The sequence below is a fragment of the Artemia sp. Qi Xiang Cuo genome, chromosome 20, assembly GCF_049724085.1.
Source record: "Artemia sp. Qi Xiang Cuo chromosome 20, ASM4972408v1, whole genome shotgun sequence".
NCBI classification, from domain to species: Eukaryota; Metazoa; Arthropoda; class Branchiopoda; order Anostraca; family Artemiidae; genus Artemia; species Artemia sp. Qi Xiang Cuo.
In genome coordinates this window covers 4,521,499-4,548,489 of record NC_142813.1, presented here as the reverse complement: position 1 = coordinate 4,548,489, position 26,991 = coordinate 4,521,499, and the positions used below count along the sequence as shown (strand labels likewise).

At 36.4% G+C, this 26,991-nt stretch overlaps 1 protein-coding gene across 3 annotated transcripts in view; it reads left to right on the top strand.

Annotated features, from left to right (window-relative positions):
- Positions 1-7,728: 7,728 nt before the first annotated feature.
- The window catches only part of Sap47 (Synapse-associated protein 47kD), a 99,366-nt gene continuing 80,103 nt past the window's right edge, over positions 7,729-26,991 (top strand). For all 3 annotated transcript variants that reach the window (XM_089105827.1, XM_089105826.1, XM_089105828.1), the window contains exons 1-2: positions 7,729-7,841; positions 24,907-25,103. In XM_089105827.1, the coding sequence (XP_088961953.1) occupies positions 24,925-25,103 (179 nt within the window). In that variant the 5' untranslated portion in view covers positions 7,729-7,841; positions 24,907-24,924. The remainder of the gene's footprint in view (positions 7,842-24,906; positions 25,104-26,991) is intronic.

The following is a 26,991-nucleotide window of genomic DNA, read 5'->3' as shown; positions in this document are numbered from 1 at the left end:
GGAGAAATTAAAAAAATTAAATGCAAATTTTGGTTTCAGCCATAGTGTTGATAATATTTTCGATTTGCTTTCTCTGAAGAAAAATATGATCTTGAGTATATATAAACAGAGATCTTCGCAACTAATTAATTTTAACTGCAACATTATTCTCCTATTGTTTTTCTTGATGTTTTTTTTATTGCCTATTCTAAATCAAGCTATGGTATTCCAGTTATACAAATCGAAGCTCTTCCTTTGAAAAAATAGAGCTAGGTATATCATCACCATGTTCAGCAGAGGTTTTTCAACTAATTGTTTTTCAAGCTAATTGAGGAAACGTAACTATTCTGCTCAATTGAACGCGATTTGAAGATAAAAATTAATTTCTTACAAAATTTAAAAAAAAGATCCTGTAATTTCATAAAATCTTTAAAACTAACCAAAAATCTAAAATTTTCTAAATCTTTAAAACTAACCAAAAATCTAAAATTTTCTAAATCTTTCTAAATTTTCTAAATCTTTAAAACTAACCAAAAATCTAAAATTTTAAAAATCTAGATTTTCTATCTGTAAAAGGACGTAAGCTCGTAATTCAGCAAAATAATTAATCAAACTAGAGTTCAGTATGTCAGTGTTGGTTCTGGCCTATCTTGTGCCCGAGACAGTCCCTGATTGCCCCCCCCCCCTCAATCTGTCTCCCGAAGAATTTTCAGGCCAAATTTTAACAAAATTTTCATTTATTATTGAAATCATTTTCAATTTATTAATAAATTAATTGCTTTTTTAATTGCAGCTTATTGAGCTCGTAATTGAGCAAATACTTAATTCCACTAGGTTTCAATAAGTCTGTGGTGGTTCTGGCCTCTCTTCCGCCCGGGACAAAATCCTGATTGCCCCCCCCCCCCCCCCCATCTGTCTCCCAAAGAATTTTCAGGCCAGATTTTAACAAAATTTTCATTTATTAACAAAATCATTTTCGATTTATTAATTAATTAATTACTTTTTTTTAATATTTTTTATTAATTATTTTCGATTTTTTTTTCGGAATTGACTGCATTACTTCAAACTATAATTTCCCTTTTTTTTACTTTTTGTTCTTTTTTGTAGAAACTTTTTTTCCGGTTTTGGTAGTTGATATGTTCTTGGGATTAGTTAAATTCGACGTTTGTAATATTCCCTTCCTGTGTCTTGTTTTTTTTATCTTCTGACGTCTCAGCCAAGAATACGTCAGAGACATCTATAATAAAACAAATATTCCTCCAAAATATCAAAGGTGGTTGAAATATAGCGTCAAGTGGGTAAAATTCCTAGCGTTAATTATATCGTTATATTTTAATTAACATAATTAATTAACATAGCAACGTTAAGTTGCCTTTATAAAGGCAACTTATTATGAAAGCAATTTGAGTAGCAAAGCAACTAATTGTGAGCAGTTCAAGTATGTTTCGAAGCTTTTCAGTTTTTATGTGTTTATGTGTCAATTTATTTCTATTTTCAATGCTTTTAATTGCTATAGTTGAACAATTTTGCGACTTTATTGCCTGACATGGACTCCTCGATGGACTCGTACCCGTCATGGACTTATATCTTGGATATTTCACCTTCGGAATCAGGAAATTCCTTGTAAGCGTTTGTTCGTTTGACTCCTTTCAAAGGTGGAGCTTCTTTTTCATGTTTTTTTTATGTGTTCGATGCCTGTCCTTACGCTTTTTGTTGCTCAAATGCTCAAATACATATCTAAATAAAAGGCAAACGGTGTTGTTCTTTTAGTCTGAAATCTTGGTCGTCAATTTTTTTTTTGGGGGGGGGGGTGGTGAAAACAATTTTTGGGGATTTTTCATCAAATAAATCGAAAAAACTAAATTTTTCTCCCCCTCCACTACATTTTGAGGAATGCCTTTTTTTATCTTTACTATATAATTCAAAAAATGCTTGCCCCCCCCCCTCTCCCTGTATTTTTGGAATTTGGTACCCCTGTCTAAAATTTATCTAATTTGAGCCTTGCCTGCTTTGTGTTGGTATATATATTTCCGGAATCAATCATTGGGGGGGGGGAGGTCACGAAGTATTCAACTAACTATATGCACAAAGGGGTGTTCTTTTTTCATTCCAATTTTGGAGGAATTATATGAGTTTAACTCCTTGTTTAAAGGAGTTTTTTTTTACTTTTCTTTTCATTGTTCTCGGAAAAACTGGGAGACAGCCTGAAAAAAAAAATGTGTTTCGATTTTATGTCTATTGTGGTGCGCGATATTTGACACAGATTTTGGTTTAACGACACAATGTTTTGATAAAAAAAAACGTTTACAATGACGTTTCAACGTTAACTTGTCTATTCGATGATATGTTTTTGTTAATCGGTCCTCAAAGGATGCTTGATGCCTAGAAATGCATCTTTTTCATTTTTAACCCCCCTTCTTCCGGAAAATTCTCGTATCCTACCCCTAAGAGTTGGATTATGAATAATCGTCACGAATAACCTTAGAAAAGATTCAATAATCCGAAAAACAATTTCAATATCCAGTTGAATAGCAATATACAACCATCAATATTCTACATATTTTATTTTCAAAAGAGATTATAAGTTGTTGTTTTAGACAAAAAGCCGCTTTGATGTTTTATTTTTGCTTCAATTTAGAATTAACAGCATTTTCAGAACTCCTTTAGTAATTTCGTAAGTTTCTTTTGGCTATTTCTTAGGCTATTAGGCTGTTAATTGGTCTTCAAATGATGCTTGATGCAGAGAATACATCTTTTTCATTTTTAACCCCCTTCTCCCGTAAAATCCTCGTATGCTCCCCCTAAGAGTTGAATCTCTTTGCAGCTGTCATTAATAACATTAGAAAAGATTCAATATTCAATAATCCAAAAAAAATATTCCAATTTTCAGTTGAATAACAATATTCAATATTCTACATATTTTGTTTTCAAAAGATTAGGCTATTTTATAGGCTATTCAAATTCCTGTTCCCTAGGCTACAAGTCCTACTAACTAAAATTGATTAAACAAGAAGTCATTTTTTTTTCTTCTTCTGTTCACTTGTATACGAAACGTATTTTCAATATCTGTAGACGGCTGACCGATTTCTAATAAATATTATCGATATTCTGATTTCTAATAAATATTATCGATATTCTGATTTCTAATAAATATTATCGATATTCCGATTTCTAATAAATATTATCGGTATTCCGATTTCTAATAAATATTATCGATATTCCGATTTCTAATAAATATTATCGGTATTCCGATTTCTAATAAATATTATCGATATTCCGATTTCTAATATCCCGCACCTCAATTTTGTGCTGTTTTTGTCACTTATTTTTAATATATTGTACCTATTTGTATTCTTTAGCTAGAACACAGACATTGTGTATTTTGGTTCCGATCTTTCGCTACTTTATTATGAGAGTTTTCTTTGTTATTATTACACTGTTCTTCAGGTTAATAGTAATAAATAATCTGATATAATTTCTTTTTCTTTGAATTTGTGTACTTTTAGCTATATTAAATCAGCCAATGCTAAAACCATATCCTGAAAGACTAAAGGAGAATATATAAGCAAAGTACAGTTAGTTGGCAAATGTTGGGAAAATAAATTTTATTTCGTCGCAAATGTGTCCTGCTTTTTTCCAATATGTTCTAAGGGGTAAGCGGCGAATGCCAATTTCTAAGCTTATTCTTAAATAAGCTTGTCATCCTCAAAGACCTAATTTCCAGAACTTAAAACTACGTTGAATAAAATGGCTATCTTAAAATTTTGATTGGATGTGTTTGGGAAAAAGGTGGGCGTGAGAGGGGGGTTAGTTGCCCTCTAATCACTTTCGACTATTAAAAAGGGCACTAGCCCTTTGAATTTCCAATCGAATGAGCCTCTTTTGAAGTTTCTACGACAACGCCTTCTATAAAAACCTTATATGCCCCCAGGGCTTAACTTACAACCCGTGCCCTGAGGGCTTTCGGAGATTGTCCTCCTCAAAAACATAATATCTATATGGGAATCAACTACGCTGTAAAAAACGGCTATCTCAAAATTTTGATTAGATGTGTTTCGGGAAATGGTGGGCGTGGAAGCGGTGTTAGTTGCCTTCCAATCACTTTCGACTATTAAAAAGGGCACAAGCCACTCCAATTTCCAATTGAATGGACCCTTTTTGAAGTTTCTACGACAACTTCTTCGATACGTAGTGCCCTGCTCTAAAGGAAAAAATAATAAATAATACATTGTGCCAAAGTCGTTCTTATATGGCCCCAGGGCATAACTTAAAACCCTTGCCCTGAGGGTTGTGGGGGAGTGTGCTCCTCAAAAACATATTTTCTTTCTGGAAATCAACTACGCTTAACAAAATGGCTATCTCAAATTTTTTATTAGATGTGTTTGGGGGAATGATGGGCGTGGGGGAGGGGCTAGTTGCCCTCCAATCACTTTCGACTATTAAAAAGGGCACTAGCCACTCCAATTTCCAATCGAACGAGCCCTTTTCGAAGTTTATACGACAGCTCCTTCGATACGAACTGTCCTGGTATGAAAAAAAAATACATTGTGCCAACATCGTTCTTTACTTAGGCAGCGCGATTGGGCTGCCTATGACTTGATTGTAAAGCCAATTTTTTAAAAGATTTAAAATCCTTGTTATTCGAGCCAAGGGACGGTAAGTTTGCTATATAGAGGTTTGGACAAGGCGGTTCTAAGAGTGTATTTCTTGTTTTGATCTGAATCTACTTTTAGGAATTATGGGTTACTTTAGTTTTTATTATAGGGCGTGATCGTCTCTTACTAGGTTGCTAGCTACCGCTGCAACCCAGATAATTTAACAATTTTAAAGTTTTCTTCTAATTTGAATCGAAAGATTCAGTTTATTGCTAGGATACCATAAATATTTTTGCAGTTTACATAATGACTTTAGTGACCCTGCACTGAGAACAAACCACATTTTTGTGTTTTCTCCTTTTTTCAAAAATAAGGCAAATTTTCTCAGGCTCGTAACTTTTGATAGCTAAGACTAAACTTGTTGAAACTTACATATTTAAAATCATCATAAAAATCCAGTTCTTTTGATGTATCTATTGGTATCGAAATTCTGTTTTTAGAGTTTCGGGGGCTAGCGGTGGCAGGATCGTCCTGTGTTTGCTGCTACGGAGCAGAAAATGGCCGAACTGGCAATTAAGTCTCTGACGACGGTTAAAAAGTGACTCGAGGCCAAGAACATTGAGCGCTTTTTCATAAGTAGTGAAGGCCTGACCTAGCATTATCTTACAAGCCCCAATTTGGATAGCTTAGATATCTTGACACATCCCAGCACTCAACTGTACACTAGGGCCCCACACTGGGCACGTATATTCAGTGATGGGTAGGATACGAGTCTTGAAGGCAAGCTTCATGGAATTGACACTGAACCTGAACCGCTTCATGGTAATCAGTGACTGCAGCGCTGCATACCCTTTTCGCATAAGGTCGCTTACGTGGTTGTTGAACTTACAGTCAACAGAGAAAATTACCCTCAGAATTTTCTCACTGCCAACTGTTTTAAACAAGGTAGGGGGCTCCTGAAAGTCCGATTTAAGGGGATTGAAACGCAATACCTTCTGCTCATTGAGGGTAAGGCTAGTTCGCTCACATTCATTCTGAAAAACCGTGGGAAGACTAGGATCAAAAAGGGGGATCGCTGATTGGCCTTCTAGTGGGTATTTGAGTAAGAATGACTGATCATCAACGAATTTGTATCTGTCCTTGAAAGTACGCAGGATGAAGTTAATCACAGCGAGGAAAATAATTATGGCTAGTTTAGGTGATTGGGAGAAATGCAGAATTTGAATCGTCTTCGCTAAGAGCGAAAACGCACTGCTCCCGCTGGGAAAGAAAATCAGCGACTAGACGCAGCAAGTAATTTTTGGCGCCCATTTCACTTAGGCTATTGAGAGCAATAATGTGTTGGATGAGATCGAAGGCTTTTCTGTCATCAGCGAGGGCCAAGTCTACGAAGCTTTTCCCTTTCTCGAGCCACGATAGGATGTCGTCATACAGACGCACTAAGTACACTGACGTGTCAGAGCCGCTGAGGCATCCGTACTGGAAAGGGTCTATATTTGATTCTATATCACTCATCAGCAGTCTTGCAACGAAGGTCTCTGTTACCTTGGCCATGCAGGGAGTCAGTGAGATAGGCCTTAAGTCATCGCATGATTTTGGCGAGGATTTCTTAGGGATCATTTTGATGTAAGATTTTTTCCGGGGGTTAGGAAATTTGCCGAGTGTTATGCAAAGGTTGATGATGCTAGCGATAGGGGTAGCAAGGAAGGGCGTAAATTCACGAAGGAGACGCACTTGGATTTCACCAGGATATGAGGAGCTACGAGGTTTGAGCTTCAGTAGTACTGTGTACACTTGATGGGGCTCAACTGACGGCCGTTGTCCACAAGGTGCACTAGTGTCAAGGACTGCAGCTAGTTCCTCTTGTGAGAAACTCGGGTAAGTGGTGCAAATACCAGCAAATAAAAACCATTAACCTCAATACAGGTTCGAATTTGACTCACCGTACATGAACAATCAAAACGAAATTTCCATATTAATTTTAGTAAAGCTTCACCCGCTCCCCTCTCCGTTTAAAATTTCATCGGGAAAGTTCACTGGTTTTAGGCTCTGCAATATCAGTTACGGGCCCGAAAAAGCTTCATTGGCAAAACATAAATAAAGCTTTAAAAATAATGTTTCTAAGAGCTGAAATCATATTTAGATGAAATTGTTTTTCTTTGCTGTAAAACTGTAATAAATAAAACAGATAATGATATGATGTTGATAATAATAAACGACGCTTTAAATAATCGCAGACCTATTAAATAGTTTCGAGAAATGTCGTTACTGCAAATTCCAGAGCCATTTTCCCACTTCATAAATCAAAGAAAATGATTAGCTAACAATTTCATTAAGTACCGTAAAGAGCGAGGTATTGAAGAGGAGGTAGCCCCCCTCATATGCGCAATAATTTCCATTCGTTTTTAATTTTGACGTTGCTCCTCACTTTCAGCGTTACATAAGTTTCGTCCTCTTTCAGGATTTTTAAGTTAGGATCACGGGTTTTACCTGTTAACCTTTTCACTGAGTCATGTCATTTTTTGCTGTTACTGAATAGGGTAGGATCTACACGGTTAGATGCGTAAGTTCTTCTGGCTGTGCGACAAAGAGCAACGAATTTGTTGCGCAATCGGGCATCATACGACTGGCCCCACTGTTTGATAAGGGCTTTAATCTCAGGTGTAATCCACGGTCGGTCAGTATAAGATCTATAGACTGTTTTACTTGGAAAGTGGTCCTTGTATTTTTCGTACAAGTCGGAGTTGAAAAGCTGAGTCTTCTTGTCAAGATTCTGCTCATTTATGATTTCTGAGAAATCCTGTTGGCTGATCCAGCGTCCGAAAGAACAAATATTTGACTCAGTGATGGGACGCACGACAAACTGTGTTCGTTTCGCTCTTTCTGTTGGAGCTTTTGCTTTCCAAAGAACAGTAAAGTGATCAGATTTTCCTTGTCTTTGCTTTCAATATAATTCTGTCATTGAAACACACTTGGCTTTTTGAAAAACTATTGCTTATATTGCTTGGCATCAGTAACCTGAGTGTGATCCAGTGAGCTACTAATCCTAATTTAGTGAAGGTAAGAAAACTCACATTTCTATGCTGTGTTTTAGCGAAACCTATTTATTTTTTCTCTTGGTTTAGATGTCTCTATCATCTATATGACTTTTCACCAGCAACTCATTGAGATTGGATATTATTGATTCTTTTGGATTAAGATTGGAGACTTTTAAAGAAGCTTGTTTAGTCTGTTGTTTATAGTAATTCAGCCTGTACTTTATTTAAGGTAAAATCTTGCTCTTCCCCTTTATAGCTAGGCAATATACATGTTAAGGCCCTGTTTCAGGATTACATTCTTTAACTTTGGTTCTAGGCTATACCAGCTTTAGGACTAGGCCTACTTTTTTATTCATATTATCCTTGGTTGCAGGTTTCTCTGGTAAGATTCTAGTTGAGGTACTTTTTGTTATCTTGGAAAGGGGCCAGGTTAAGAAAATTGAAGTTTCAGTGATGAATTCAGGGCCTAAAACATAGGCTACACTGGGAAGGTATTGCCAAGCTTCCATGTTAACCCTCTTCTGATTTATAAGTCTTAGAATTTGTCTACTTGACCTATTGAAATTTTGATAAAACCACTTTTTACCTTAATTTTCAGCTCTCAGTTTCTGTTTCTCAGGTTTTAGGCCTAGCCTATTTCTGAAAATGCTATTCCTGCTTTGGTAAAATTCTACTTTAGCTACTTTTGGCTATCCTGGAAAGGAATTAGGTTAGGAAAATGAAACTTTCAGGGATGGATTGACAGGCTATAGTATGTCCTGGGAAGGTAGGCTGTTTTGAAGTATCTACCTCTACTCCTTCTCTCTCTAGGGTAAAATCACAGTTTATATAATTATCCAGTAAGTTTACAGCAGATGATTTCTGGCTCTTCATTCTTGGTGCAAACAAAAAGCTCCTCCCACTTATTTGTGCATTTATTGTCCACTTATTGGTGAGCTGGCCAAGTGGTTTTGTCAGTACTTGTTCCATAGGTGATTATTCTTTGTCGACCCATGAAAATATCTAATGCCGCTTATGTTTATACGTTCTCTGGAGCATTTGCACCTTGGTCCAGGTTTTTATAATGGGTGAGATAGGGAAAGATCATACTGCTAATTATATAAACTGTGGGTAAAATTCTACTTTAGCTACTTTTGGTTATCTTAGAAAAGGGTTAGGTTAGGAAAATGAAACTTTCAGGGATGGTTCTATAGGCTAAAGAGTGTCCCAGGAAGGTATTTTGAAGTACCTACCTCTACTCCTTCTGCCTCTAGGGGGTCCTGACCTTTGATGACATTTAAAAACCTGTATCTTATAAAAGTGAAACCTTGCAAATAGATCTTCTGCTTAAATGAAGTACAACAAAATTGTTTTCAGCTTCACAACTTTGCCCAATTTATAAGGTTTAAAAGATATGCAAATATATCTAAAATATCCTATATATCCTAATTTTTGGATTTAGGATATATATAGATAATCCTAATCCTAAATTTTGAAAAAAAAACTGGTTTGGCTTAAAACTTTGGATCTTTCCATGGAGGAAGTTTTCATGGGGGAAGTAACATTGCTATGAATGGGGTGCTGGATTTCCCAGCATTATTTATAAACACAATCAGAAATTAAATTGAAAAGAAACAAGTTTTTCAACTGAAAGTAAGGAGTAACATCAAAAATTAAAATGAACAGAAATCATTATGTATATGATTGGGTTTGCCCCCATGTCACAGGACCAAGTAACAGGAATTGCATTTTCAGAACTAAAGCCAGAGGAAAAGAAACTGATAACTGAAAATTAATGTTAAATGTTGTTTTATCAAAATTTCAATGGGTGACAGGTATTACAAAAACATCTTCCCATGACATAACTTGTCCTCTAAAGTTGATTCTGATGTTTGTAGCACTCATAACAAAATAACAAAATTTTTTATAAATAACAAATCACTAGTTTATAAAAAAGTTGTTTAAGAGTAACATATTCCAAAAATACTTATTTATAACAATTCTAACCTCATTTATTAGGCAACTCAAATATAAAACATTTTCATACTGTTTCAAGTTTTTCAAATATTATTGACAAAAATATCACTAAATTTTGTGATTTGAAACTTTGCTGTCAACAATTCAGGGTATATATTTGCACATTAGGGGGGTGGAGGTTGGTAAATTTGCAGTTGGTGATATAATTTGGCTAGGAAGAAAGTGAAAACATCATTTGATTCTTTTTATGCTCTTTCATAATTCATATATAATACCTTCAGGGCCCTTTAAGGGCTTGAGATGCAACTAGCTCCAGAAGCAATTCTTGAATTATGAAAGAGCATAAAAAAAGGCATCAAATGACATTTTCACTTTTGTCTTAACTAAATTATGTGGTCCACTGCAAATTTACCAAGTTGGGATTAAGAAAAGTTGTGAAGCTAAAACAGTTTTGTTGTACTTCATTTAAGGAGAAGGTCTATTTTGCTAGGTTTCAATTTTATAACACAAAGATTTTTAAAGGTCACTACCTCTAGAGGGAAAAGGAGTAGAGGTAGATGCTTTAAAATACCTTACCAGTCTGAAGACCCATCTCTGAAAGTGTCATTTTCCTAACTTGACCCATTTTTGAGTTAGCAGAAAGTAGCTAAACTAGAATTTTACCTAATTCCAGATGAGTTAATTTTTTCTATCTGCGAGAGTATTTTTATTAGGTGAAGAAAGCTTTCAGGATTTGTTTCCAGGGCCTCAATTAGGCTATGCCCCTTTTGTCATGGGCTAGTAAATTTGTACAAAAGCTACTCATATAATTTAGCAGTAAGTTTATATTGTTTTTCCACATAATTTAGTGAGAAAGAAAGTAAATACATCTTTGATGACTTTTATGCTCTTTCCAAATCCAGGAATCACTTTTGGGACATATTCTATTTTGAGCCCATAGTAACCAAAATTTTGAAAATGTGTTTATAAGAAAAGCTTTCTAGTGAAAAAATTTTTGCATTTATGTCTAATTCAAATGGTTAAATATTTTCATTAGTCTTGATTATAAAATGTTATTTTCAAAATAAATTTGCAAGAATTTAAAAAGAGCATGAAATCCCTAAAAAAAAGTCAAAGGAATACAAAAATACACTATTATTGAAAACAATAAATAGGAAACTTAGAGCCCCCACCTTGAACATTTTTTTGCTCAGAGGGGACTAGAACATCATTTAGTTGTTTAAGGTATTTTTAAAAGCTAAATTTTATATCTAGTTGGTTTTCAACTTTACATCATTGTCTAAAAACTATTGAATTGAACTGCAATGATGATCTTTATCTAGCAATGATGTAACATACTCAGATGCCTGTATTAGATTAGTATCAACAGATCTTAAAGATATGAAGCCATGTCAAGTGGAAGTGAGAATGTTGTTAATTTCTAAGTTCTGAATTGTGCTAAGTGCTGTTGACAATTGTGTTAAGTGCTGAAGTGCTGTTGACAAATTTCTTGAGTAGCTTTACAACTGCAGAAGTGATGCTGAAGGGACAGTAGTTTTCTGCATGATGGGGCCTTTTTTGTGGATTAATTAAAAAAAAAGATTTAAAGGAAATGGGAACTTTGTGGGCTGGTGGAAAAAGGGAGGCTTTGAATTGATTGGGATGGAAGAGGAGTGTGCGTAGCTGTGTTGGCCTCAGGCAGCTTGGTTGGTGAGGTGTTAGTAGTAGTAGTAGTAGTAGTGTGATATCCAATCAGATGGTAGTTCTCCATTTTGTAGGGACAGCTGGAAGAACACAGGGGAGAACTGAGAACATTTCAGTACTCCTTGAGGAATGTTGGGTATATCCTATATGATCCCTTGGATTTGTTAACATCAAGTTTATGAAGGCTAGTTAAGACCATTTCTTTAATGATTGACAATTTAGGTATTCAATCAGATATTAATTTGATGGTGCTGCAGGGATAGTTAGACAAGATTAGATGGTGAGGGCAGAGGCAAACTGGGTATTCAATACATTAGCCTTATCTACTGGCAATGAGTGGGTTATGCCCTCATGTTTGAGGTTGGGAATGGTGTGACAGTTAGATTTTTTTTATCAGAAACATGTTCAAGGTTCATGGTTTTAATCTTCAAAATAAAGCACAGCTAAATGTATAAACTTGCCTGGCAGCAAGAACACTCAACAAAATGCTCAGGCATACTAAATTAAAAGACAATGAAAAAAATATAGAAAACAAAAAGACATAGTGCAACTTACCATATTGGATTGAAGACTCAAAATCACATACATAAAACATCTTTAGGTGGGGTATCAGAGAAACTGGACAAAACCAATCATAAGCCAAACCACTAAAAAAAAAAAATAAACCAAATATAAAAGAAAACATTGAACCAACAATTAAAATAAATCAAGTACATTCACCTTCAAACTTTTGTAACAGGGGAAGGGTAAGGCAAACCATATCTTTATCATTCAATGATAAATAAAATTTAATAAGGCAGTTACATAAACTAAATCTAGATTGCTCACATCTGATCAGAGGTTGATGAGGATTAGAACCAAAACAATTATTATGATGATGGACACAACCAGTAGGAAGCAGATCAAGAGAATACATCATTGAAGCAGACTATTTCAAAGTAACATCCCAACAAAACTATAAAAAAAAACTGAAGAAATTGAGAAAAGGCAAGATATTAAGAAACTTATAAGCACTCTTCATGGGAGACAAATGAGGGAGATGGAATGAACTCTTTTAGAACACAGATTCCCTTATTGTGTAGCCTCTGTAGAGGAGCCAGATGACTAGTGAAGGTGTTCACTTTCACAGATTCAGAACATAGATTCCCTTATTTTGTAGCCTCTGTAGAGGAGCCAGATGACTAGTGAAGGTGTTCACTTTCACAGATTCAGAACATAGATTCCCTTATTTTGTAGCCTCTTTAGAGGAACCAGATGACTAGTGAATGTGTTCACTTTCACAGATTCAGAACATAGATTCCCTTATTTTGTAGCCTCTTTAGAGGAACCAGATGACTAGCGAAGGTGTTCACTTTCACAGATTCAGAACATAGATCCCCTTATTTTGTAGCCTCTGTAGAGGAGCCAGATGACTAGTGAAGGTGTTCACTTTCACAGATTCAGACACAGACTCCCTTATTTTGTAGCCTCTGTAGAGGAGCCAGATGACTAGTGAAGGTGTTCACTTTCACAGATTCAGAACATAGATTCCCTTATTTTGTAGCCTCTGTAGAGGAACCAGATGACTAGTGAATGTGTTCCCTTTCACAGATTCAGAACATAGATGCCCTTATTTTGTAGCCTCTGTAGAGGAGCCAGATGACTAGTGAAGGTGTTCACTTTCACAGATTCAGAACATAGATTCCATTATTTTGTAGCCCCTGTAGAGGAGCCAGATGACTAGTGAAGGTGTTCACTTTCACAGATTCAGACACAGACTCCCTTATTTTGTAGCCTCTGTAGAGGAGCCAGATGACTAGTGAAGGTGTTCACTTTCACAGATTCAGAACATAGATTCCCTTATTTAGTAGCCTCTGTAGAGGAGCCAGATGACTAGTGAAGGTGTAAACGAGGGGGCTATAAATAAGGTATGAGTGAATAAGGGAATAATATGCAGAATACATAGCATGATAAGGTAGGAGAAATTTAAGGCAATACATCATTCCAACATTTCGGCTTATCTTTAGTTTCACATTATCTATATGAGATTTAAATGACAGGTTACTATCTAGCTGGATACCAAAATACCTAATATTCTCAACTCTAGAAATACTATTGTGATCATCAATGACCACAGACTGCAGGCTTGGCAGGCAAACTCCAACTCGAGAGAAAATCACAAAATTTGACTTAGGACAATTCACCACTAGCCTGTTTTCTTGGAACAAATGGAGTAGGCACTTTACTACAGCACTTTCAATTTTTGTGTGTAGTTGCAATTCATCATTAGCTTTAATACTGCAAGCAGTATCATCAGCAAATAACACAGTTCATCCAAGGTCTTTTAAAGCACTAGAAATATCAGTCACATAAATGAGAAATAATTGAGCCCTGGGGTATAGCAACTACATTCGACTGGGGACACTTCACAGGAAACAATATCACCATCACTCATTGAGACTGGTCTGTTAGGTATGACAAGATTAAATCCTTCACTGGGCCTTTAATACCACAGTTATCAAGTTTGTACTGTAAAATAAAGTGTGAAATGGTGTCAAATGCCTTCTTTATATCAAGAAAAATAGTAGCAGGGATTTCATTATTATCTAGAGCATCATGAATGAATTGGGTAATAATTAGAACTGCATGCTCAATTGAGTGTTTTTTCCAAAATCTGAACTGGGACAGGGAGAAAAATTCCTTTGCCAACAGATAAGTTGTATAGGCACTGCTCAATCAACTTTAAAAATGCCAACAAGATAGATTTTGGATGGTAATTTGTGGGGTCTAGGGGGTCACCTCCTTTATGTGATGACCTTGGCCAACTTAAAAATCCTGGGAATGATCCAGTGATAAAAGATAGATTTATCATGTGTGCCAGTGCATCTGCAACCTTGGGAATTATTACCTTCAGCAGCTTTGTTGATGACCCATCCATTCCTTTGGAAGCTCCATTTTTTAGCAGCTTTGTTATGCTAATAAGTTCCTATGCTGTTACCAGGGAAAGAAACATTGAGTACCAGGGAAAAAATATCTTGACTGGGGGAAGGTAGGTAAGTTGAAAAATTATGATAATAATAATTTATGTATAACCCACTTTTATACAAAACAAGCAGAGTAAAGCACACAAAAAACGAAAAAAAAAAATCAATCAAATACACAGAAACAAAGATAACTTAAACCTTAATCACTGACAAAAACACACAGATAATATTATGGTTTGGGCCTAGGGACACAAAGGCATTTCTTGTCAAATTATTATTAAGCAATTCAAACAATTGGATAATGTTGGTAGCACCATACTTCTCAATAATACGTGTATTATGATATTAAGTGGGAAGGTATTATAAAAATTTGCAATATCTAAAATAAGTCATACAGATCTGGCACAAATAATTCTTATTCAATAACAAATACATTCCACTTAAAAACAAGACAGAATGGTCACAATATTTGGAATACATTTTAGCTAAAGCTCAGTGTGAATATTTTCCATAATTATGTGATACTGTATTTGTAGAATTAGAAGAGGGTGAAGGTGGGGCAGGTGGAACAGTTCTCTTGTCTGTTCGACAGTTGCAAAATGGCTTTTAAGCAAGCTAATAACCTCCCGTTTGCCTGAAACTCTGTTTATCCCATCCGGAGACATCAACTCATGTGGAAGTGAATTGTCATTATTTTTTCCAAGGCAGGAGTTGATGAGATCCCATGTCTTTTTAGTGCATCCCTGGGTATTGTTGAAAGCTTTCAAGTAATAAATCTCCTTTGCAGATTGGAGGATTTTTTTTTTAAAGTATTCTTATAATTTATAAATATCTGTTTATTTTCATCAGAAGGATATTGGAAAAATGCTTATACAGCTTATTTTTGGTCTTTACTGGCTTTAAAACTCCATTTGTAATCCATGGTTTAAATGGGACTTTATACTTCCAGCATGTTAATGGTTTCAGCAGGCACATTTCATCCAGAACTGCCTTAAATCTTTGGACAAAAACCTGCCCTGCCTCATTAGCATTTGAATGAGAATACACCACAGAAAAACCCCGTTCTTCCAGTGTAACTTTCAGCTTCTGAATAGACAGTTCATCCAGCTTCCTACATTTTTTCATTTTTGTTTGATTTTTTGACCGTCCAATATCAATACTTGTTAAAACAATAAAATGATCAGAAATATTGTTGACAACAACACTGGTTTCAATTATCTTAAATCTGTGAAAATATTGTCAATGAGCAATGCTGATGATTTTGTAACTCTTGGGGGGATACTGCATGAAGGAAGTAAATCAGAGACTAGGATAGTTGATAAAAATTGCACCAACTGCAAACCACCAGACAGGTCACCATCACAGTTTGCATACAGATCATTGTTGAAGTCACCCATCAATATAAGATTGCTATATTGCAATTTCAGCTGTGGAATAAATGAATCTAGTTTTTGGACAATCCACTTACAGAAGAACCATGTGGATGATCAATTATGCAACACAGGACTGACTTAAAATTGTAATTTATCTCCAAAAGCAAAAATTTAAAAACCATTTCTTCATAAAACAAATCAAACCAGTACTTACTTGTACTTGTGGCGGGAATCAGGCGTTTCCACCTCGCCCGGCATCGATGATCTTGGACCATGTTGAGCGATCTTCTGCCAGCTGCTCTGCAAAAGTAAGCCACTGAGTTGACCATCTGTGTCCAAACTTTCTGAATCCCCCGATAGGTTCAAGGTCTGATTTGGCCAGGTTCCACCAGTTTTTCCTCTGTCCTCCTTGGCGTCTCTTCCAGGAGCTAATAGGCTCGACTAGAAGTATTTGGCGAGGCAAGTATTCTGGCGGCTTCCGTCAAACATGGCCCAACCATTTCAAACGGCGTTCTTTAATAGTGAGCGCAACATCTCTCGGAATATTGCACATTCGACGTAGATCCGTGCTGGAGATACGGTCACGCAGCTGTATTCTGAGAATTCTTCGCAGACAGGTATGCTCAAACACCTTCAGCGTATTCTCATGCTGTAGTTTTACCGACCATGTTTCGCATCCGTAAAGGAGAACGGTGCGGACTAGCGCCATGTAGATTCGCACTTTTGTTCGGACACTGACTTTGTGGCGATTCCATAAGGGTTTCCGAAGGGAGGCAAAGACTGTCTGCGCTTTCTGTATTCTCTGTTGGATATCAGCGTCGGAGGATCCATCAATACATATTTGGGAGCCTAACAGTTGACTTTTTCCAGTTGAACTTGATTGACAGTTAGTGTGAATGGTCCTGTGTCGTGGTTAATAGCCATGAATTTCGTTTTCTCTGTGCTGACTTTCAAGCCGATCAGGTCTGCCCAGGCCACCACGTTGTCAAGCATGTTTTGAGCTTCTACGGGTTCTGACTGGAGGCCAACATCATCCGCATAATTGAGGTCAGTCAGTGAGAGATTCTGTCCGATCTGAACTCCTGGATAGGACGACAGTGCATTTTCAAGCACCCAATCGACGCAATAATTGAACAGAGTCGGAGAGAGGATACACCCTGGTTTTACTCCGAACTCAACCAGGAATTCTTCAGTTTCTTCACCATAGACTCGAACTCGGCTCACTGACGCGTCATAGTATGCCTTCATCAGTTCAACAAACTTCAGCGGCATTTTGTCATTCTCTAGGATCTTACAAAGTTCCTGGCAAGTAACAGAGTCGAAGGCGGCAATGAAGTCCAGGAACATCAAGATCAGGGGTAGATTGTACCTTTCAAACTGCTGGATAATGAGGCGAAAAACGAAGATATTATCAGTACAGCCTCTACCTGGCCGAACGCCGGCTTGATTTTCTCGGGTTCTTTCCTCCCTTGCCCTTTTGAAGCGGTTCAAGAGTATAATCCCGAATATTTTGACCGCAATGTCTATAAGACTTATTCCGCGGTAATTTGTGCATTCGGTTTTATCTCCTTTCTTATAGAAGGGGAGAATGACTGATGTCTTCCAATCTTTTGGGAAAGAATTGGTCCTCCACACTTCTTCGAGAATGCCATGGAGCTGTTCAGCAGTGACCTCAGGGCATTGTTTGTACACTTCCGGGGGAGGCCGTCTTCACCTGGGGCTTTGTGGTTCTTCAGGGTCTTGATCGCTTTTAGTATTTCGGCTCTGGTCGGTGTATCCAGCTCGACGTCGTAGGGTTCTTTAGAAACGGCAGGTGGGAAAGCATCAGGGGCGGATGATGGGGATGGGTTTAGGAGCATCTGAAAGTGATCCTTCCATCTTGCTAAGCGCTCCTTCTGACAACTGATGATTTTTCCTGATCTGTCTTTGACTATTTCTGAGACAGCAGCTTTCTTACCAACGGACTCTTTCAGGATCTGGTAAAGCTTGCGGGTATCATGTGAGCGTGCTGCTTTCTCTAACGACACGGTAGCATCTTCCCACATTTGGCGGCGGTCCAGACGAACAGAGCGTTTTACCTGTCTGCGCAGCTCTTTTGTTTCTTCTTTAGGGACGCTCATCTTTTGTCTTCGCTCACCGACTATTGACAGGGTCCTAGCGGTAATCCAGTGCTGTCGTGTGATTTTTTCTCGGCCTAGGCTCTCATCAGCAGTCTCTGTCATCACTGTTTTAAAGGTCTCCCATCTCTTCTCGGGGGGTGGGTTTTCATCAGAACTGAGGGCGTCAAATCGGTTAGTCAGTTCCAAATTTAGGGCCTGCCGAACTTCTTTGTCTTGGAGCTTACCGATGTCGAATCCGGCCTTGGGTTTGTTTTTCCTCCGAGTTGCAAGACGTAGCGAAATTTTTGCAGCAACAAGCCTGTGGTCAGACCCAGACTGCGAGCCTGTGTCCGCGCCGTTGTAAGAGCGAGAGTCATGTACGGAGCTTCTCCAGCGCTGGCGTACGAGAATGAAGTCTATTTGAGCCTTAGTGACACCGTCATTTGAATGCCAAGTTAAAAGGTGGCTAGGTTTGTGCTGAAATATGGTATTGGTGACAACAAGGTGGTTCATCAAGGTGTAGTCAAAGCAAGACCTCCACGTTTCCTACCAGTACGGACCCTACTAAAAAAATTTATATCCACTCATAGATACAAATGAACTAGAAATATGATCAAGAAACGTTTCTGATATACCTACCAAATCAAACTCCGCCGAAGGCAAAAACGATGATAGATAATCTAAACTGCTTAGAAGACCTTGGCAGTTAATTGCTGCCAACCTCAGATCAGAGGGATTCATTTTTTTTTTAAATTTCACTAGGACTTGAATAAAATGTTTGCGGAAGAAGATTCAACACATTATCATAATTCTCAACATCATTACCGTAATCAAATAAAAGGTTTTTCAAATTCAATGGAGAAGGCTCGAGCGCATTCAGCCGGCTGGTCTGAACCCCACCCATATTTAAATATTTATTTAAAACTTGCCAACCAAAATATCTTGGATGAGGCTCCGATCCGACATGTAAATATGCAATAAAGGTGGTAGACGTCGCAGCAATTGAATGAATGACATAACTGTAAGAGACAAGAAAAAAGCATCAAAACTGAACCTTTTTTTCTTTTCTTGAAGCAAACAAAGAAGAAGAAAAAAAAACGAAAACAAGACAAGAATAATTGAATGAAGGGGAAAAAAATAAGAGAAACATTTCCTCATTTACTTTTAGCTATTGTGGAACAAAATAAAACTCAAATAGCAAAGCCCTATTGTGATCTTTCGCCCAGGGCAAAGAATCTGCATTTTTCACTTCAAGCCATACTTCTCTATCATGATGCTTAACTCGTGATTTTACTATTTGACAAGATCCTTCATGCGCCTAGCTTTTGCCAAAAGTTCGTTTTGTATGGAATTCAGTGTGGGCAGCAAATCTGGGCAAATCCGAATTGTTGAACCCTTTAGTTTACTGACACACTGCATGACAAGCTGAGAAGCAGCTTCACTACAAATTTGACTAAAACAGGACCTGGGGCGATACGGTTGTTACGACTTCGACGATCCGTAATAAATGAACTGGGCTTTGGTGCGAGGAGCCTGAAACACTTCAGGATTGGAACTGCAGTTTTGATTCCGAGAGAGCTCATCAGCAATTTCTTAACTGTCTCTTCAGTAGGCTGATTTGCCTCTGTAGGAAGATTACGAATAATCCCCTTCATGCTGTGTTCCTTAACTTCAAGAAAGAGCAATTGCTTTTCAAGCTTCTCGGTTCTTTCAGTCTGTAGTAATAGGGATCCCTTGAGACTAGAGATCCTCTTTTCATGCTCCATAGCCTCAGATCTCAAAAGTTCAATTGCCACAGACAGTTGGGTTAGCACATCAGACTGAGCCTTTTGTTCAGCTAAGATTTAGTCAAGTTTTCCACCATTTGACACCAGTAGCCCTTTAAGTTCTTTGAATTGGAGTTGGGCTATTTTTTTCATCATAAATGTAACAATAATCCGCAAATTAGCTAACTCATAAAACTAATTATATTGTTATATCAACACACTCTAGAATCTGCTAGTGAGAATTACTATTGATGAGGCTATTTTGCTTCCAAGCAAGCATCATAAATTAGTAACAATGTTTCAAGACAACTCCAGAAAAATTAATCTATTCAGTACATGAAGAAAAATTCAGTACATATGAGATGAATTGAGAACAACTGTGTTTTCTTACTGTTCCTGGGATCACAGAATACAAAGTGGACACAGCCTTGGTCAAAGAACCAAACTATTTCCAAATAAGTTTGAATTATTTCAAACTTGGTATTTTATTTGCTTCTACTGCTTAGAAAGTTTTTGATATCTGTGGCAAGCTTCTCCTATTGCTTAGACATCAGTCTCCTAACTAGTCCCCGAAGCTGCGCCACGCCGAAATGACGGCGGCGAATGTGTGATTGAGTATCGGTGGCGGCGTGCCACCAGGCGCGTCAAAATTTTTTTGGCGGCGCGCCGATTTTTCTGATTAAAAATAATAATAAAAATTCCACTTCACCAAGTACGTTCAACCTCGATTTTAGTAAGGATTTTTAAATGGTTGGCTAAAAACATACAAGAACAATATGACAAAACAGGAATTTGTTAGGCCGTGCGGAAAGTGTTTATGTTCACCGTTGATCACACCAAGAAGAATTCTCATTTTTAGCCACTAGACCCAGGGAAACCTATGATGTGTTTATGTTTAACATCGCATTGTTCCTATAAAATCCCGTGTTTAGTCATTTCCTTTTTATTAATGATTTGGGCTAATGCGTGTATAACTTTCAAAGTTTGAAGTTCAAACATCTCCTGTTCATCAAATACATACGAAAAGGAAGTGAAAAAAAACAAACAAATAACAATATCGAAAAAACACTGTATACAAATTAGATACCATAGCTTAACAACACCAACAATTTTAAATCAGCGGTTACATCACTTCAGTTACAATTGATGTAACAAAAGTGAGTTTGTTCACTCTGCCTGGAGCCATTGATCTTTTTGCAGTCACTATCAGTCCTGTCGTGCTTAAAAGTCGTTTAGCTGTGGCACATGTGGCCGGTACAGCCAGAACTTGACGAGCGTAAACTGCCACTCGCGGGATCTGATACTAGTATTGGACCTTGGGGTCCCACAGAATGCTGCAAATGGGCTTCTTCTTTGTATCTGCTGAAATGAGTTGTTTTATAAGGGAGAACAAACCTGCACCTTCACCATAGGGCTCCTGCGCCCTACACTACAGAGGAACTAAACTGCACCTTTACCCTCTTTTCTTATCAACATGGAATAACCCTCCGAAATTCTTTCCTGAAAGAAGTGGTCAAGCTATAAAGTTTCAAGTCAAAGTTTAAGGCTACTTCAACTTCAGTGTGCTCTGCTAACTGTGCAAAAAAAATTTAATTCATTTCTATAGATATATTTCTATACTAGCTCTAGATAATCTACCCAGCGGTAAACTACCGCAAATCAGCATCGACCCAAAACGAACAAAAATAACAATAAATAACTGAGTCAAACTCAAAACGAGCAGAAATTAACATAAGTTGGGCTCAAAATCCCTATGCCTTCCCAAGGCCAGAACATAATTTTCACTTTACTGAAAAAATATAAATGTTTTTACTTTTATAGCTTTAATAAATCATATAATATTAACATTTTGATTACTAAATATCAGCATGTGTATATTAAACTGACAATGCATATTCATTTGTATTTTTTTCAGTAAAGTACAAATTATCTTCTGGCCTTGGGAAGGCATAGGGGTTTTGAGCCCAACTTATTTTAATTTCTGCTCGTTTTGAGTTTGACTCGGTTATTTATTGTAATTTCTGTTTGTTTTGAGTTTCATTTATTTATCGATTCTGATTTGTGGTAGTTTCAAGCTTGGTAGATTATTTGATTTTAATTTTTCTCATTTTTGGTTTAATGGAGTTCTTTACTTTTCTTTGAAAAACTTATTTTGTTGAAACAGTCTTTTTAATTAATTTCTGTTCGTTTTATATTGACATAGTCTTTTCAGGGAAAAAGAAAATAATACTTTAAATCTTTTCGTTTTTTTTAAGAATTTTAAGTTTGGCCTGCTATTTGCATGCCGGAAAACAATTTTCAGCAAAATTTAACAACATAGACCCTTAAAAAAATCTGGACACAAATAATAGTGTTTAATTTAGTTTCATACCTCCTCTAGTTGACCTGAAATGGAAAACTTGATAACATTCGCAAAAAAATTTGTTTACTTTCTTTGATAGCTTGGATACACTTACGCTATTTTGATTTAGTCAAATTTTAAGAGCAGAAGAAGCCCTGAAAGTTTGAACATAATACCCTCAGTTGTTCTTGGGATACTGCTGAGATGCCTTATTGGGAATTAGCATAAACACAGTGCATTTTGATTTAATCTTAAGGCAACATTTACTTTTTAAACATAAAGGCAAATGGGAGGGTCGTCGTGGGAGGGGGATTAGTTTCCCTCCAATTACTTTCGACTATTAAAAAGGACATCAGCCCTTTCTATTTTAATCGAATGAGCCCTTTTCAAAGTTCCTACGACAACTCCTTCGATACGAAGTGCCCTGGTCTAAACAACAACAACAACAAAAAAACGATATATTATACCCACATCGATCTCTACTATAAAAATGTCAAGCCTTCCAATTACTTTCAATTATTAAAAAGGGCACTAGGCTTTTCGATTTCCAAACTAATGATCCCTTTTTGAGTTTCTACGACAACGCTTTCTACAAACACCGTATATACCCCCACGGCATAAATTACAACCCTTACCCTAAGGGCTGTGAGGGTGGTTGTCATCCTCTAAGACCTTTCAACTAGGTTAAACAAAATGGCTATCTCAAAATTTTGATTGTATGTGTTTCGGGAAATGGTGGGCGTAGAAGGGGTGTTAGTTGCCTTCCAATCATTTTCGACTATTAAAAAGGGCACAAGCCACTCCAATCTCTAATTGAATGAACACTTCGAAGTTTCTACGACAACTTCTTTGATATGAAGTGCCCTGGTTAAAAGGAAAAAAAAAAAATAATACATTGTGGCAACATCGTTCTTATATACCTCCAGGGCATAACTACAAAACCCTTGCCTTAAGGGTTGTGGGGGAGTAACCTCCTCAAAAAACATAATTTCTCTCTGGAAATCAGTTACTCAGAACAAAATGGCTATCTTAAAATTTTTATTGGATGTGTTTGGGGAAACGGTGGGCATGGAAGGGGTGTTAGGTGCTTTTCAATCACTTTCGACTATTAAAAAGGGCACTAGTTATTCCAATTTCCAATCGAATTACCCCTTTTTTAATTTTCTACGAAAACTCATTCAATACTAATTGCCCTGGTATGGAAAAAAAAAAAAAAAAAAAAAAAATACATTGTGCCAAAATTTTTATTTAATTAGACAGCGCGATCGCGCTGCCGATGACAACATCCTGAATTGCCTAATTCTCTTTTACCTACCTCTTTTCATCCGAAAAATCAGAAAGAAAAATGAACAGAATTTTAAAGTGGAAGGTAGAATTTTTGTTTCAAGAAAAATTTCTTCTTCTCCTTCCTACGAACCGATATACATGGCGAGCCCAAGATGACAGTATTTATTCTTAAGAAACAGATTAGCCGGGATGACGGTTGAAGCCCGGAGGTCGATATCGATAACCAAAAAAGAGGGAAAAAAACAAAAAAAACGGCGGCGTATTAGTGACGCCTTCGCCGATAGAATCAGCGGCGGCGTCAGCGCGCTGATGCAAGCTCGGCGGCGCGCCCCCGACTTTTCGGCGCGGCTTCGGGGTCTACTCCTAACTACATTGGAGGCAAGGTTCTAAGCCTTCACATACCTCTGCCAATTTTCTTGTTTTTTTTTCCTTGTTATACCTTTTCCAGGCTCTGGCTTTCCTGTTAATTATTCTCTTTGCATTCTTTGTGAGGAATGGAAGTGTTTTCAGTAGATGACATGGGAGTGCTTTTTCTCAGTTGATAGGAGCACTTTCTTAACATTTGTCCATCATATGTTAATATCAGAAATGATTAATTCTGACCAATTTACTAAGGCTAGTTCTTTCTGTACTGCTTGATAGTCAATGACAAAGAAAAAGATTAGGATGCTGACAACTATTCAAGGATAACACAAATAGGATTGCTGTTGCCAATAGGAGGAAAAAATTCATTTTTGATTAGGGAATCTGGATTACTCTAAATTACAAGATTGAACAAGGAAGGATTATGGTCACCATGATGTTTGATAAAGGAAGATCAACTGTTTGATATAGGAAGTTATCAGATAGACAAGACACAAATGGTGAAATTCTATTACTAGTACTGCATGACAAAGACTGTCAATCCACTTGGTTAATGAGAAGTTGAAATCACCAATAATTATCAAATCAGATACAACCATTGGTGATACTGAAGATGCCATTTCATCAATGATAGTTTTGAGATATATTTCACAATCACCAAGAATGAGTGCACTAGGCCTTCTCTGTACACACCCAATACAGATTTTTTTTTTTGTTTGAAGAGTAATGTCAAGCCATAAACTTTCCTCCCAGGGTTTATTGAAAATTAGAGGATTAATGAGACTAACCTGGAAACCTTCTCTTGCATAGATATAAACTCTTCTTCTGCAGTTTGGCTGCCCCAAATTATTTAAGCACAGAGATCCAGAGATATGCAACAAACTTTCATTAACAGGTATTGTGGTAAATTTTGGCAGAATCTTCACTAACCTAGTATTATCTGCTTCTTCATCTTTTAAGAGCATCATTTCCTCAAGATTACCTCAAGAAACTCTCCTCATCAGAAAAATTTGAGTCTCCCAACTCACCTTATATGGGTTTTGAACTTCTTATTCCCTGTGAAACCCCTCTGGTAATTTGGTTATATCTTGAGTTTTACCTTATAGAGAAAATTCTACATTTTTGCCTCAGAGTTTTGAAAAAAGTTTGGTAAAATGAAATTTGGTCTGTGTACCCTTTTAAGTTAGATAGGGGGGGGGCAATCATTAAAGGAAGAGATATACAACACCCAAGATTCTTTGTTCAGTGATTTAAAAAGTGGCGAAAGCTACATTATACTTACCAGCTATAGAATAAATGCATTTTTGTACATAAATATTCATAGTTGAGAGAGGGGGGGGATCTCTTTGAGATCCAAATTAGGGTCACAAGACTAATTGAAAGGGATCCAAACAAAGACTACTTCTAGAGTATCTAGATTCATCACTTGATAATATTGTTAATTAAAAATATTATGCCCACAGGAAAAGAAGCAAAGCAGGATGGATATGTTCAGTGGCTTTTCTAGCCAAATGTCTAGTTGGATGGGTAATAATGCAAAGAAACCAGATGGCTCTCCAGAAGCTGAAGTGCCTCAACCAGAAAATAAAGAACAACCTGAGTCTACAGTGGAGGTACCAGGAGTAGAAGAAGTAAAAGATGATAAGTCTGCTGATCCAAGGCAAGTTACTAGGGTCGTTTTTTTTATTTAATACAGCTGCATATAATAAACTTAAAGATACATGTGGATTCCAATATCCATAGCTTCTCTAGTGGTCCAAATCAATGGCTGCCTTTGACAGTGATCTAAAATATTTTGAAAGAATTCAGATATGTTAATCTTTAAGTTTGTATTGATATACTCAACACCCAATTAGCTTTGATATACTCAACACCCAATATGTTTACTTTGCCTGTTTATTCAATTTCCTTAATATATATTAAGAAAATAAAATTATAAAAAGCTCAAAGGACAGTGAAAATGAAATCAGATTGTTGGGATTGGATGAGTGGAAAGTTACACTACCACATACATATCAAAAATTTGGAAAAACTCAAGGATTCAATTATGTTTTTTTGAAAGAGGTGCCAAATTAAAAAAAAGGCGAAAAATTTGAAATTGAAAAATGAGGAATTTTAGTTGCTGTTGTATCTACATAGGGTAAAGACTTGAAAATCCACTGAAAAGAGTTGAGAATTTGGGCAATGAAAACCTTCTGATGAGCAGAGATATGAATTAAATATATTAGCAGAAGTAGTACAATGTTGTGTGGGTTATTCTATCCACACAATTTCTGTTTGCATTTAAAAGGTTATAGATGCTTTAAATTCATTGGTGTACATAGAACAATACCTCAAAACTCACCAATTTTTAGATAAATCATTAGATTTATAGTTACAATACCCCATGATTGTGTACCAAACCAAGCTGTTAATCAAGTTTTGCTATAGTTTTTGGGACCCCAGTTCTGTTTTTTATTATCCACAGAGTAACCTTTATGGTAAGATCTTGGTGAAATTTTGTAGCTGCCTGTTTATTATAGTTTGTATTGTCAAATTAAATAAAAAATGTTTTTTTTAACTGAAAGTAAGGAGCGACGTTAAAACTTAAAACGAACAGAAATTATTCCGTATATGAAAGGGGCCGTCCCCTCCTCAACGCCTCACTCTTTACGCTAAAGTTTTTTATTGTTTAAAAAAAATAGAGTTGTGAGAAAGTCAAACTTTAGCGTAAAGAATGAGGTTTTTAATTTTTGAACGTTTTTTAATTAATGCAGGTTTTGATTTTGGCTCACCATACATGAATAATTAAAACCAAATTTGCATATTAATTTTACTTTTATTTGGTTAAATGGCTTTCTCGAACGTTGTTTAATTTTATTTACGAACGTTTTTATTAGTAATAAATATACGTAACTTACGAATTAACTTATGTAACGAACTTCTGTATTCACATATATTTTTAATACGTATATTAGGGGATTCGCCCCCTAGTCAATACCTCGCTCTTTACGCTAAAGTTCTAATTTTGTTCCAATTCTTTAAAAATGACCCCTTAATCACAAACGCCGTTAATTAGAATAAATAGCTCTTATGAAAGTACTAAAAAATCTTTGGCTTAAAGAGCGAGGCTTTGACTAGAAGGTGAACCCAATCATATAGCTAATGTTTTTTTGTTCGTTTTAAGTTTTGATGTTGCTTTTTACTTGCAGTTGAAAAACTTTTTTTTATTTAATTTAATTAAAAAAAACTTTTTCCACAAAATAAGTTTTTCAAAGAAAAGTAAAGAACTCCATTAAAAAAAAAAATGAGCAAAAATAAAATCAAATAATCTACAAAGCATGAAACTACCACAAATCAGCATCGATAAATAAATGAAACCCAAAACTAACAGAAATTATAATAAATAACCGAGTCAAACTCAAAACGAGCAGAAATTAACATAAGTTGAGCTCAAAACCCCAATGCTTTCCCAAGGCCAGAACATAATTTGCACCTTACTGGGGAAAATATAACTGTTTTTACTTTTATAACTTTAATAAATTAAATAATATTAACATTTTGATTTC